The sequence below is a fragment of the Micropterus dolomieu genome, linkage group LG12 (assembly GCF_021292245.1).
Source record: "Micropterus dolomieu isolate WLL.071019.BEF.003 ecotype Adirondacks linkage group LG12, ASM2129224v1, whole genome shotgun sequence".
NCBI classification, from domain to species: domain Eukaryota; kingdom Metazoa; phylum Chordata; class Actinopteri; order Centrarchiformes; family Centrarchidae; genus Micropterus; species Micropterus dolomieu.
The window spans coordinates 36,819,426-36,832,760 of NC_060161.1; the positions used below are offsets into that span (position 1 = coordinate 36,819,426).

General features: G+C 39.5%; 2 protein-coding genes and 1 long non-coding RNA gene across 3 annotated transcripts in view; 1 reads left to right on the plus strand and 2 right to left on the minus strand.

Moving 5' to 3' along the window:
- Positions 1-426, minus strand: part of LOC123979973 (zinc finger protein 665-like) — a 19,583-nt gene extending 19,157 nt beyond the window's left edge. The window contains exon 1 of the mRNA XM_046064085.1: positions 201-426. Within this exon, the coding sequence (XP_045920041.1) occupies positions 201-269 (69 nt within the window). The 5' untranslated portion in view covers positions 270-426. The remainder of the gene's footprint in view (positions 1-200) is intronic.
- Positions 427-8,231: 7,805 nt separating this feature from the next.
- LOC123980268 lies at positions 8,232-8,943 on the plus strand. Its single transcript, XR_006827453.1, has 3 exons — positions 8,232-8,342; positions 8,635-8,727; positions 8,811-8,943. It is a non-coding gene; the product is annotated as an uncharacterized LOC123980268 (long non-coding RNA).
- Positions 8,944-9,014: 71 nt separating this feature from the next.
- Positions 9,015-13,335, minus strand: part of LOC123980206 (zinc finger protein 239-like) — a 5,249-nt gene continuing 928 nt past the window's right edge. Inside the window, exon 2 of the mRNA XM_046064478.1 lies at positions 9,015-12,933. Coding sequence (XP_045920434.1) covers positions 11,983-12,933 — 951 coding nt within the window. The 3' untranslated portion in view covers positions 9,015-11,982. The remainder of the gene's footprint in view (positions 12,934-13,335) is intronic.

The window sequence follows — 13,335 nt, forward strand, 5'->3', positions numbered from 1 at the left end:
GTGAGTTTTTCTTTCAGCTTCCTCTCTTCAAGATGAAAACAGGAATCACGGAGACACTTTGGAAATCAAACCACGTCAACACAAACCCTGGAGCGGGTTTTCAGGCTCTGATCTCTAACAACAGAATGAACGGATGATACACGGACCCTCGAGACTCTTCCTCGTGTCTTTAGTCTCGTGATGAAGTCATGAACACTGACCTGAACATCGGTGCTATCAGAGCACGAGGCTGCTGTTTGGCTCCTGTGGTCCGGGTTCTGGTTCTCCATCGTCCTGCAGGTCTCCGCTGTGACTGGTGGACCGTGTTGTCCTGGACTGAGTCTGGATTCTGGTCTCGGAGCTCTTCAGGCTGAGATACAGGAGCGCTGCGGGATCCCGCGGAGTGTTCTCGCGATGTCACGGCGTCTCGCCCCGCCCCTTAGTTACCGTTGCTCAGGCAGCAGATTCACAAAGCAGCTTCTCTGTAGCTGCTGAAGTTGGTTCAGCGCGTCAGACTGCTGTGATGATTTTACTGAAGTCAGCTGTTCTCATCAGGTTTGACTGACTCTGCTTTCTGGTTTCCTTAAAAATAAAACTTTTAAACTGCAGCTGCTTCAACATACTGACTAGAATGCAGAAATTCACAACACAGACAGTCAAACGCAAAGTCTCGACGTTACAGCTCATGACCATAGAGCAGCTCCACCAAAACATGGAAAAGGCAAAGCATGGTGCAGTGCATGTTACTAAAGTTTCACTGGAATATGACAAGAGCACTGCATAGCCACAGAATAATTAACATGTCTTACCATTGTAGTTGACAAACTATGAAGGAGTTTGCTTTTCTCCACAGCCTTATCAATCACATCATCAGAGTCCAGGTTCATTAAGACTTTCTTTCTCTGTCACCAGGGGCGTTTTTAGGATTTTGAAATATTGGGGGCTTAGCCCAGCACATAAAACTTAATATCTTCGCATAATAATTGACCTCCCCCATCCCAAAGTTAAGTCTGTAAAGCAGTAAAGCAACAGTAAACATCCTCTACTTATACAAAACAAAACTCACAACAACACTATTAACTGTCTCATTTTGATTTTGCTAAACTGTAATGTTATTTGTCTAATTATGATAATATAACAACAAAACTGTGACAGTATGAACAGGGGGGTCTGGTGTTTTTCTGCACCAATTTCTGCCTTTTCTGCATCAATTTATCATGGAAATTATGTAAAAGGGACGCACAAAATTCAGGTGTTGCTGAGATGTGGTGAATATTTAAGAACATTTTGATATTTTATGACCTTGTAACTTCCATGACCTTATTTATTTAGGTATAATAAAACAATTCAAAATCTAAAATTGTAAGAGAGTATAATAAAGAGCAGCTCTCAGCTTTCAGATACGTTTCTCTTTCAGATCAACTTTTAATATCATCACTGCTGAATCAACACACAGGCAGGCGTGACTCATTGAGGTAACCTCTTTAAATGCGCATGTGGCACCTTTATACCTCATCAATAATAAATTAAATCAGTTTTAATTCAGTTATAAACTCCTGGACTTTAACAGCTCCTGTGTTTTAGCAGGTTTTCTGCTCATATTCAAAGTTCTGCACATTCAGAATCTAACTGGGTTCTCTGACATTTCCAGAATAAAGAATATACAGGATAAATCATTATAAACTTTGCATGCCGCAGGTGGACCGATCTTTTACTATCAGAGTAAAAATGGACTGTCTACTGCATTAGACTAGGCAACTTGATGAGTTTATTTTTTTGGGTAGCCCATTAACATATTCCTGCAAAAGCAGTGAAGAATTATCTGTAATTTAGCTATTTCTACAATTATTTTCCTTTTTACATCTCCATGAAGGTGTTTATAAGATCACTTTAAAATATCACTTTTGCTGCCCGGACAACAGACATGTAGCCAAAAAAACCGCTTGCTTTACAGCAGCACAGGGTGCCAATACAATCTGATTATTCCTGAAGCATCTAAATAATCTTCACAACGCAAAGAAATATTGTGGCAGTAACACAAGAGCAGCTTGCTGGTTAAGCAGGTAAACCTCCATACAGAGGAAGCTGTGCGTCATGCGTAAAACCCAACAGGACTATTTTATCCACCATATTCTCTCTCTCTCTCAAAAATAAATAACAGCTGCTGAGTGAAAGATCAGTTTCACCGGCGACATTCTGTTTCTGGACTCACCGTCGGACATCACTATAAAACAGATAGTAACCAATGTGTATTAAAGAAAAGAAACAGGCTTATGTCCAAAGCGATGCTCTGTTCAACAACAGGACAGTTTTAATATCTCAATCAATGCAGTGATCGTCTGACAAAGATCTTACAGTGTGTAGTCTTCATTTGCTCTGCAGAGACTGAAGACGCTTTTAATACGCCGTTAATGGAAAGTGAAAGTTTTTCACTTGCCGGCTTGTTAAAGAGCGATGCAGAAATCGGCTGAGCCAGGAAGGCAAATAAAACAAAACTTTACATTAAAACAAAACTTTACATTAGGAAAGAAGGGGGGACAAAACATAGATTTTGAAATGAAATATGTATAATGGCTCCTCTGCCTATCAGGTGATTAACCTCACCACAAATCCACACAAGTTCATTTCAGGCCTCTGTTAAAGTGCAGCTCACAGCTTCAGGTGGAGCAGAGAGGACAGACTCAGAGCTACAGCTGGATCATCTTATTCTCTGCTAATTTGCAGGAGAATAAATAATAACAATAATATCTCTCTCACTCACTCCTGCGCACGTAACGTTTGTTAAGCAAGTAAAGTTCGATTATCGGCCTTTTGTTGTTCAAAAAACATCCGGTGCTGTCCGTCACCATCATCATGAAGGCCTCCAAATTGTCCTGTGACATTCTCCTCCTCAGGCGATGCTTGATAAACTTCAATATAGAGACGCTTCTTTCATAGCCATTATGCTATGGGATTAAGTTTTTTATAAATGTCTCCAAAAGTGGCACTTGTACTGTCATTGAAGAGGGGGAGTTAAGTGAGGTCTGAGGTCTCAGAGAAGCTTTTCTAACCCCCTTATTAGAAACTCTGCGCTGTGATGCTACACAAGTGATGAAGTCCTTGAGGATGCTGATGTCGACCTCTTCCTCTTTAGTTTCATCAGCTTTGATGTTTCAGTTGATATTTTGCTCACATGCTGTTTATTCCATAATAAACTGTTGTTTAATGAAATAACAACAACCTTACTGGGCTGCTGATCTTCCATTATAGGAGGACTGGTTGTTTCTATTAAAGGTAACAGGACACAAACCCTCTGCACACAGTTTGCTCCTCCAGTGAGTTTAAAGTGAAAACTATCATCTGTTGAACAAACTGAAGCTCCTCTGCTGCCTCCTGCTGGCTGCTTCCTGTCACTGTCAGTCTGTTCGGCCCTCAGGACAAACTGGAGAGCTCCTCACAAAACATTCACATTTTTCTCTATTGCTAACCTGCATTGGTCAAAACTGAAGTGACATTGTCAAAACTCTTCACACAGTCAGCAAAACAGAAGTGTATTGCTTTCACACAAAATGCATTCAATGACCACTTTCTCCAAAATCCATGAACTCTTTTCTCATTACTACTTCACCACCTGCAAAACACTGTTTATCTGCAGCACACTTTTCAGATGCTAATACACTGTGTCCAAAACTGTTAAAAGCACATTCAAAACAGAAAGATCGCAAATGTCCTGCATTTTTGCAGTTGCTGGAGATATATACAGTATATATGCAGTATATAGGATATGACAGGTGTAGCAGACCTAAATTTATTAGTTATGCATTTTAATAAATTTATGAGAATTGATACCCAATTATGAATTTTTAAGATTCATAAAATCAATGTTCCTCGTTAAGGGTTACAATCCTAGAGTCTCCGGACCTCTAGGTAGTTTTAATGATTATACAATTCTCATATACACAGTCTCATATCTAAAGGGTCAATTTTCTGGGCAGGAACTAGAAATAGGTAACACACACAGCTTTTGATTATATTACAGTGAATTTATTCTCTAACTAAGGTGATAAAAGATGGTTGGATACAGGGAACATAAACATTTGCTGAGCAATGAGCCTGGAGGTTCGATTGTGGGAAGCATTTGACTCATACGGCATAGAAGAGCTACTGAAAGTAAACTAATGCTATAATTTAGGAGTTAAAATGGACATCTGATCACAGAACGTGTGTTAAGTCTTACTGCTTGTCGACAGCCTGCTTTTGGCCTGTTGCTGGTCCCACGCTAGCTGCCGATCCTGGCTTTTTGCTAGGGTTCTCCGTGTCTGATTGAAAACGGCTCCTCCGTCTGGCAATTCGGCTGTTTTCAGGTTTCCTTCGTTGTAGCTGGCGAGACCACGTGGCTTGGTCTGACCTCGGTGAAGTTGGCTCGACGAAAAAGGCTTAAAATGGAACTTGGTCGTTCCTGAATTAGTCCAGTGTAACTTAAAGGACTGATAACTTTAACAAACAAAAGAAATAAAGAAAATAAAACAAACTGAAGGCAGATCGATGTCGCGGCACTTCAGGTGTGTAGCTTCAAGCGAACAAAGGCCTGTTTGAAAATAAAAACACTGCACAAGTAACTTTCTTTTCAGCACTAATATCAACAACGGATAGCAACAACAGTTAACATAACTACTCAAATAGTGGCAAACATAGTCAAGTAACTAAAGATTTAATTAAACTCAATTAAATGCTTTGAGTCTTTGGAGACTGCAGTCTTTAGCCATTTAAAGTTCGGCTGTCCTGGGTTATGTCACATCTAGGTGAGACAAGGAGTATCCCTTTGATGTGGTAATAAAACAAAGAATAAGGTCAGTTGCCTCGGAAACATATGTGTGGGGGGGCAGTTTTGATAGGCTGTTCAGGGAGATGCCAATGGCTGGTTCGTGTCCCTTTGTCAAGTTCACAGTCAGGCCCCGCGTTATCAGCTTTGGAATCAAAAAGGTGCCAGTTTTATGGTCGGGATAGCACTTAGAGAAAGCAACTTTGACCCCTCCCCTTCTTCTCTGGGGAGGAGAAAGGAATTTAGAGTAGCTCCAGATTTATTCAATATAAAATGCACAAATCCACACCGTTGTTCACTACACAGGATTCACCATTAAGATTTTACAGCACTGCATAGCATAACAAAACAATTACAAAATAAATAATGGTAACATGGAAACACCCCCCAGGTTGACGTTCCTGTCTATTGGGACACAGATTCTTATTCACAGCACAACAGATATCTCCATCAATTTACTGTAGGACACATTTACAACATGTTTAACCATTTTGAGGTTGGCCAAGGCAGGGGTTCTTAGAGACAAATCTATAGACAGTTGTGTGTGTCTGTGTGTCTACAGGCAATATTTTGATAATCATTGTATATAAATTACATAGTGAATCTGAGATATATTTGGATTTACTATATGTTTAATCATAAATCTAAATAAATAAACTAAGATGTGTGTGTGTGTGTGTGTTCATTCTGTTGGCGCATAATAACCATGACAGAGCAGCATTTACCTTTCACATTAACATTTCATACCTTTTTCTGAAATCTTTTTTCTGAAAGAGGGCCATTTCTTCTTCACTCTTTACTTTGAAGTCAGGATATATTTATTATCGTTCCATTTCTAACAAAACTTTTAGTCTTAACGAGCTTTTTGCCAGTGAGAATATGGATTTTATGTTCTTAACTGAAACGTGGCAAAGGGAAAATTAGTTTGTTTGCTTAAATGAGCTCTGTCCTGTCGGCTGCTCTGTTACTGGGACGCCGCGCATGGCACGCCGCGGTGGTGGGCTTTCTGTTGTGCATCGTGACAGATTCTTATGCAGAGCTATAAACTCTCTTTTGAATCACAGATGCTCAAAGTAGATGCTTTTAACACATTTTGCTGTTGTGTTAATTTACCGTCCTCCTGGCCCGGCTGGCGTCTTTCTTACTGACTTTTTATCGTCTATCGTCAAACTGGAAAAAGTCTTAATTATTGGGGACTTTAACCTGCATATCGATAATATCGCATGTAACACAGCTGCGGATCTCCTATCCCTCACTGACTCTTTTAACTTTACTCAGCATGTTACTGGACCCTCACACATTAAGGGTCACACCCTGGACCTTGTCTTCTCACTTGGTCTTGATATAATAAATGCTCGTGTAGAAGATGTTCATGTGAGTGATCATAGCTGTGTGTTCTTTGACATTAACTGTCCTCTGGATCCTCTGCCCCTGGGATTTAGGGCCCAAAGGCAGATTATTAATCATGACGCTGCGGAGAGGTTCTCTGCCTTGTTTGACCCGTGGTCACTGATGGGATGTAGTGATGCAGGTTTTATCTCAGTCTTTTAATAATCAGTGCTTAGCAGTTTTAGAAAAAGTGGCACCAGTTAAAACAAACATTGTCTCCCTTAAAAAACCTTGTCCTTGGATCGATGAAACTATCTACAGTTTTAGGAGAAATTGTAGAAAAGTTGAATGTCAAATGAAATCTTCTAAACTTGAGGTTCATCTGAGAGAACTAAGGGTTACCTTAAATGAAATGCTAAGAAATGCGAGAACTCGCTTCTTTTCTCAGCTTATATCCTCTAATAAGCAAAATCCTAAAATCTTGTTTGACACTATAAATGCAATTGTTTCTCCTTCTGCCCCTCAAGCAACTGTGTCCTCTAAATCAGACTGTAATGAATTCCTTCACTTCTTTGTAAATAAGATCAGAGATGTTACTCTGCATGTAACCTGTCTCCTGCTCATTCTTGGTCATATTTTAAACCTGTGCCATTACAGGACATCACCTCTCTGCTACATACATTGAAACCCTCGTCTTGTCCTATGGATGTTCTCCCTACTGTGCTATTTCTACAAGCGTTTGATTCTATTGGCCCCTGTATTGTGGAGATGATTAATACTTCACTTTTAACTGGTGTAGTTCCTTGTTTTTTTGTTGTCAAGCCTGTACTTAAAAAGCCCAGCTTGGATCCATTACAACCTAAGAGCTACAGGCCGATATCCAAACTTCCATTCATGTCACAAATTCAAGAAATAGTTGTAGCAGAGCAACTTACCCTTTTCTTAGAGAACCACAAGCTGTTTGACAAAGTTTGACAGTCTGGTTTCAGTAAAATTCATTCCACAGAAACTGCATTACTGAAAGTTTCTAGTGACATTCTGATGTCAGCTGACTCTAAGGAATACACCGTCCTCTTGGACCTTTCATCTGCTTTTGATACTATTGTTCAAAATATTATGATAAACGGACTCCATGATCTGGTTGGGATGTCTGTATCAGTTTTAAAATGGTTTTCATCCTACCTTTCTTGTAGCAGCTTTAGTGTTTATGTAAATCAGATCATGTCTGAAACTGCAGGACTGTCGTGTGGGGAACCTCAGGGTTCTTTCTTGGGACCCATCCTTTTCCTTTAATATATATTTACTCTAGGACAGATAATTAGTCAATTCAGTGACATATCTTACCATCTGTATGCGGATGATATTCAACTGTACTGCTCGTTCAAGGAAACCGAGTTCCTTAAATTGTCTTCTTTAACTAACTGCTTGACCCCTATTAAACAGTGGTTGTGTGACAACTTCCTGTTTTTTGAACTCAGAGAAAACAGAAACACTGATTATCGCCCCTGAAAGTAGAATCCCTCAGATTAACAGCGTATTGGTGATTTATGCTCGTCTGTCCAGCCGACCTTCAGGACCTTAGGTGTTGTTTTTGTTTCAGCAATGTCCTTAGAGTACCACTCTAAACAACTAGTCAGAAACTGTTTCTTCCAACTAAGGAATATATCCAAATTAAGAACACTGGTGTCAAAGGGTGAGTTGGAGATGATCATTCATGCTTTTATTTCCTCTCGTTTAGATTACTGTAACAGTCTTTTTACTTGTTTGAGCAAGAAGGAGCTTTACCGTCTCCAGGCTGTTCAGAAATCTGCTGCAAGGCTTTTAACTCACATTAACAAAAGAGCGCACGCCACGCACGTTTTAATGGTTTTTATTTCTTATGTTTTTCATCTGTATTAAAATTTTCTTATACGTTGTATTTTACTGTGAAGCACTTTGTGATTTTTATCTGTGCAAGGTGCTATACAAATAAACTTTACTTACTAAGTATCAGTATAAACCTAGTGTGACGTAGTATAAAATAGCGTGTCATTACATAACATGAGTAACAATGTTATGTTTTTATTTTGACAGAGGGTCTCCCTGAGGTGGTCTGCTATCACTGTGAAGTGAAATGAGTCAGTGGAAACAGGATGTTTTCTTTTTACATTAATCTGAAATCAGTGAGTGGTGAAACAGGCCGCTGGACAACAGGAGTCAATTCTTTTGACACATCGTCAGTGCATGAAATGGGGTATGTTTGAAATGATTGCTGTGTAAATGCTATTTTCTGGAGTCACTTCTGGAGCTTATCTGCACAGTTTACACGTTTAACAGCTGAATTAGGGGAAATACATCAAAGTATTATTCTCACATTGAAGTACATTTTGCACTCATAGCCATCTCGGGTGTTTCCAAGTGTCCTATTACATTCTTAACCCACCTATAGGATTTAAGTGATCAACAATACAGCAGATATTTGTTAATATTTGAAATATAATAAAATCGTAATGTTTTTTTTGTTGTTTTTTTTTTTTAAATTGCAGGGTCAGCATGCTGTAAACAAACTTCCAGAAAGATCTTTGCAGTGCCTGAACACCATATGGAGCCACTACAAGTCAACACAAAGAGGCGTTGAGGTAACAGGACAGAAGATTAGTATTTAACTTTTATTCAACTTCAGCTACAGCCGTCAGCTGGTTAATTTGCCTAATCTTTGCAGGTCTTTAAACCATGGTGGAAACGCACACAACAGTGGGTTGAAGGAACCTTTTAGTTTCTTGAAAAGAGATCTGGGGACTTTTGGTCGAAACACGGCTTTTAAGACATTACCCTGGCAAAATTAACGAACTAAGCAAGTACATAGTGTTGGCTGTGTACTGCATGTAAGTGTACTAAAGGAAACACACACATTGAGACACACTAATTCGTGAAGAATAAATGATTTATTAAACATGTTGAATAATCATTACAATTACTTATTTGTCTTGACAGAAAGGTCCATCTTAAGGATGAAAATACATCACAAGATACCGGAGAAACTCGAGTGGGAAGTCTTTTCAGTCTGTCAGAGCTGAAAATAACAATAAGCTTCTCTTTGTGTAGACTAATTTAATGAGAACATTGAAAAGGACTCGAGTCTCAAGTATCCTGCTCAGATTATTACAGCACCAACCCTGGCAGGATGCAAGTTAAACAGAAAGCAACACATTTACTGACAGAACAGAAAGCAAACAGCTGTTAAAAATGGCATCATATAATGAAGACACAATAATATTTGATTCAATCAGACTTTCACAAGAACAAAGGTTTGTTCAGACTGAACACAAATGTCATCTGTAGTGGTTTTGTAGTCCCTGTTTATTCAGCGCCTCTTCCTCCTCACTACACACTGGATCAAACCACAACAGTTAAACCCAGAGGTATCCAGTGGACCTGGTTCAGGCCTCAGAAACATTTGGACTTTTTTGCCCCGTCTTCAGTGTTGATATTTTGAACAGACGTCATGTGATCTAGTTAGTTTGAAGCATACCGAGTCCTTCAGACTTAGGGGACAACAGAAACTCCACTTCTGTAGTCTCTTTCCTCCAGTTTCTGGTTTTTCTTCTGTTCATTCGTCAAAGATAAAGCTGAATTTCTCATTTAAGCTGAAACATTTTAGACTTGAGCCGACATGTACAACTACAATTGGTTTTGCTTTCAGTCTGAACAAACCTCAACAGATTCAAAATAACATTCAACAACAGATCAAAATACACTACTACTCTATATGCATTTAACACATTTAAAATCCGGAGAAGAAAATGTAAAGTAATCAAAGGAACAAGAAATGAAGGAAAAAGAAGGAGTGGACTAAAGATACAGCTAATAGATTTGGTCTCTCTGGTAATCACTTCTATTGATATTTGCAAGAGAGAAGCTATTTGAGAGAAAAGGTCCACATGAAATCTTGGAAACCTCCACCACTTCAGAGATACACAGTAAAGACTCATCAAAGCCACAACCCCAAAAACACAACTGGACACATCTAACAAATACATCAGGAAACAAACTCCAGCATGTAAAATGTATCAGTGACATATATTGACCCAATAATGTCTAAACAAAATCAAATAAAAACAGTGAATACAGATAAAAAAAAAAAAAAAAAAAAAAAAAATAGTACTCAAGGAGGAAAATGTGTTTAAAAACATTCTGTGGTTCAAACTTCACAGTTATATACAGAATATTGGCTGATTCTTTGTGTGATAATAAACTGAAAATTGTTTAATATTTTATTTACCAAGCAATTTCTTGAGGAAAAAAACTTGGCAGATTACTGGACGGTGAGCTAATACTCCATTGTAGCGCTGGTTGAATAGTGCCCGAAATATGTACTTACAAGAATTAAAAGATTTTTTTTTTTAATTGAATCATGAATTACAATATTGACCACAATAATTCCAATATGACATTTTCTCCAAAAACGTGCAGCACTAGTTAGTCCAACTTTTAATCAGAAATGGGCTTAAACTGCACAGGGTAAATTTGAAGTCGATTTTACTAGTTCTCTAGGCCATTAAATCCGAAATGGCCGACTTCCAGTTGGGTGTCAGGCATTGCTCTAGGAGGCTTTTCTTGTATGTCTAGACATGTACCACAGATATTTCGTACGCTCATTAGGGGGCGCTAGCGAGCCATTTTACACACCCAAAAAAAAGAAGAAATCCTTCAGTTTCAATAGAGTCCTTGCATGTTTTGTGCTCAGGTCCTTACAAAACAATAATTTCTTGAATTTCTGGGAGGGTGCGGTTAGTGTGTAAAGCCCCTTTTCCACTGAATGGTAGCGGCCGACTTCACTTGACTGTACTCGCTGTTTTTGGGTTTCCATCGGGGAAAAGTTGTACCTGTTGGTACCTTTTTTCGTATAACCTCTGTCGAGGTTCCATGTGAGCTGAGGTGATACTAACGTGACGTAAAAACACGGCAGACTGCTGATTGGTCCGAGAGAATCGTCACTATTCACTGCGTCATCATTGCGCACGCCGGACAGAGGGCCAGCAACAGAAAGTTTCAAATTTCACAGGTTATTTCTGCACTAAATCTACTTCTGAGAAGTTTCGAGGTGAGAAATCAACTGTGTAGCTTGCAAATATTGACAGTTTTACGAAAAGTGATGGCGGAACAAAAATGTTCTTGGAAGTTTTCAAAGTTGAGGAGCCCCCCAAGTGGCGACGGGGGGGGAGCATGTGCCAACCCGTGGGAGGAGCATGTGAGGCCGGCCATCTTTACCAACTAACTTTCTTCATCTAAATCATCAACCTGCCATTTGTGAGTATTATTTAATTGTTAATATATAATAAATCTTTATTTTGGTTGCACAGAATCCGTAAATTAGTATAATATTCTAACATTAAATTAAAATTTAATTTCATAGCTAGGCCCACTGTTAGTGTTGGGCTGGAACTTTACTAATCTTACTTTTCTCATTTTACGTTTACTCATTTTCCCAGTAACTGGTAATAACAGATTCCTATTTCCAAAACATTTTTACAGTTGGTAATCCAAGAAGCGCTGCGGTACTGAGTTACTGAACGCATCATTCCTTGAAGTGAATGCGCGACTGGGCAGCAGGTCAGCTGCACTGGACCTGATGTTACTCAAGTCAGCGTTTAGTAATATAGTAACATCATACTAACATAATCTCAGCATTTTCACTAAATTTTCATATACTGTGACAGGTTAATGGTTCTGCACGAGGTTGCTGCCTCTTGAAAAAAGACCTGCTCTTTATGAAACGCAATGAGAGAACTGTTGTTATTGGCGCCATCTAAATTAATTTGAATTGTAAATGAACACGCGATCGAGGCATGAGGGGAGAGGAGGGAACAGCTTGCTTGGCTCTGAAATTTTTTTCAAAACGAAGCAGAGTTAATGCATTTGTGGGCTTTAAGGTGACGACGCTGTGAAAAAGCTTTCCCGCATTGGTCGCACGAGTACGATTTCTCTCCAGTGTGAACACGTCTGTGCTTTACTATATCACTTGACGTAGTGAAATCTTTCCTACATTGGTCACAGCAGTACGGTTTCTCCCCAGTGTTAACACGTCGATGAACATCTAGTTGACCTGATGTAGTGAAGGCTTTCCCACATTGTTCACAGCAGTGCGTTTTTTCTCCAGTGTGAACACAATGGTGCCTTTTTAAGTGACCTAAAAAAATGAAACTTCTCCCACATTGGTCACAACAGTGCTGTTTCTCCGCAGTGTGAAGAAGACTGTGCTTCTTTAGGCTACTTAAGGTACTGAAGGCTTTCCCGCATTGGTCACACCAGTGGGATTTTTCCCTAGTGTGAACACGTCGATGGACATCTAGGTTACTTGATGTAGTGAAAGATTTCCCACATTGGTCACACCAGTACGGTTTTTCCCCAGTGTGAACACGTCTGTGCTTTACTAGATTATCTGATCTAGTGAAACGTTTCTCACATTGGTCACAGCTGTACGGTTTCTCCCCAGTGTGAATACGTCGATGGACATGTAGGTGGCTTGATATTCTGAAACTTCTCCCACATTGGTCACAACGGTATGGTTTTTCTCCAGTGTGAACACGATTGTGCCTTTTTAATTCACCTAGTGAAATGAAACCTTTCCCACACTGGTCACAGCAGTGCCGTTTCTCCCCTTTGTGAATAAGATGGTGCTTATTTAGGTTAAATTTGCGAATGAAAGCTTTCCCACACTGGTCACAAACGTACAGTCTCTCTCCAGTGTGAAGTCTGAGATGAAGCTTTAGATATGTAGGGCATGTGAAGGATTTGTCACAGTGCTGACAGTGGTGACGTTTGGGTCCCTCTCCTCTCCGTTTCTATAGCAAAGACAGACAAACAGAGAGAAAGACAATAAGTGAGACGTCCTCCTGAACCATAAATGACATTTAGAGCATGTCTGTGGAACATAACCCACAATGTGTCCACAGAGGGACCTGGGGAAATGGCATTAAAGGAACCGCTCTAAGCTGGTTAGAGTTCTAATTATCGGACAGATCTCAGTTTGTATGTTTTAACCAATCCTACGTGCACAGCAAAGTTAGTCACAAGTTCAACAAGGTCCTGTGCTTGGACCGATCTTGTTCCCCTCAGTTAGCTAAACTTCAAGCATGCCTTAAAGAGGCGGTTAGCAATTCTAATCCACAACACATATTTTTGTGAAAATCTCCTCACAATGACTTAACCACAGACATTCAGCTTACTTTCTAGTTCACCAAGAC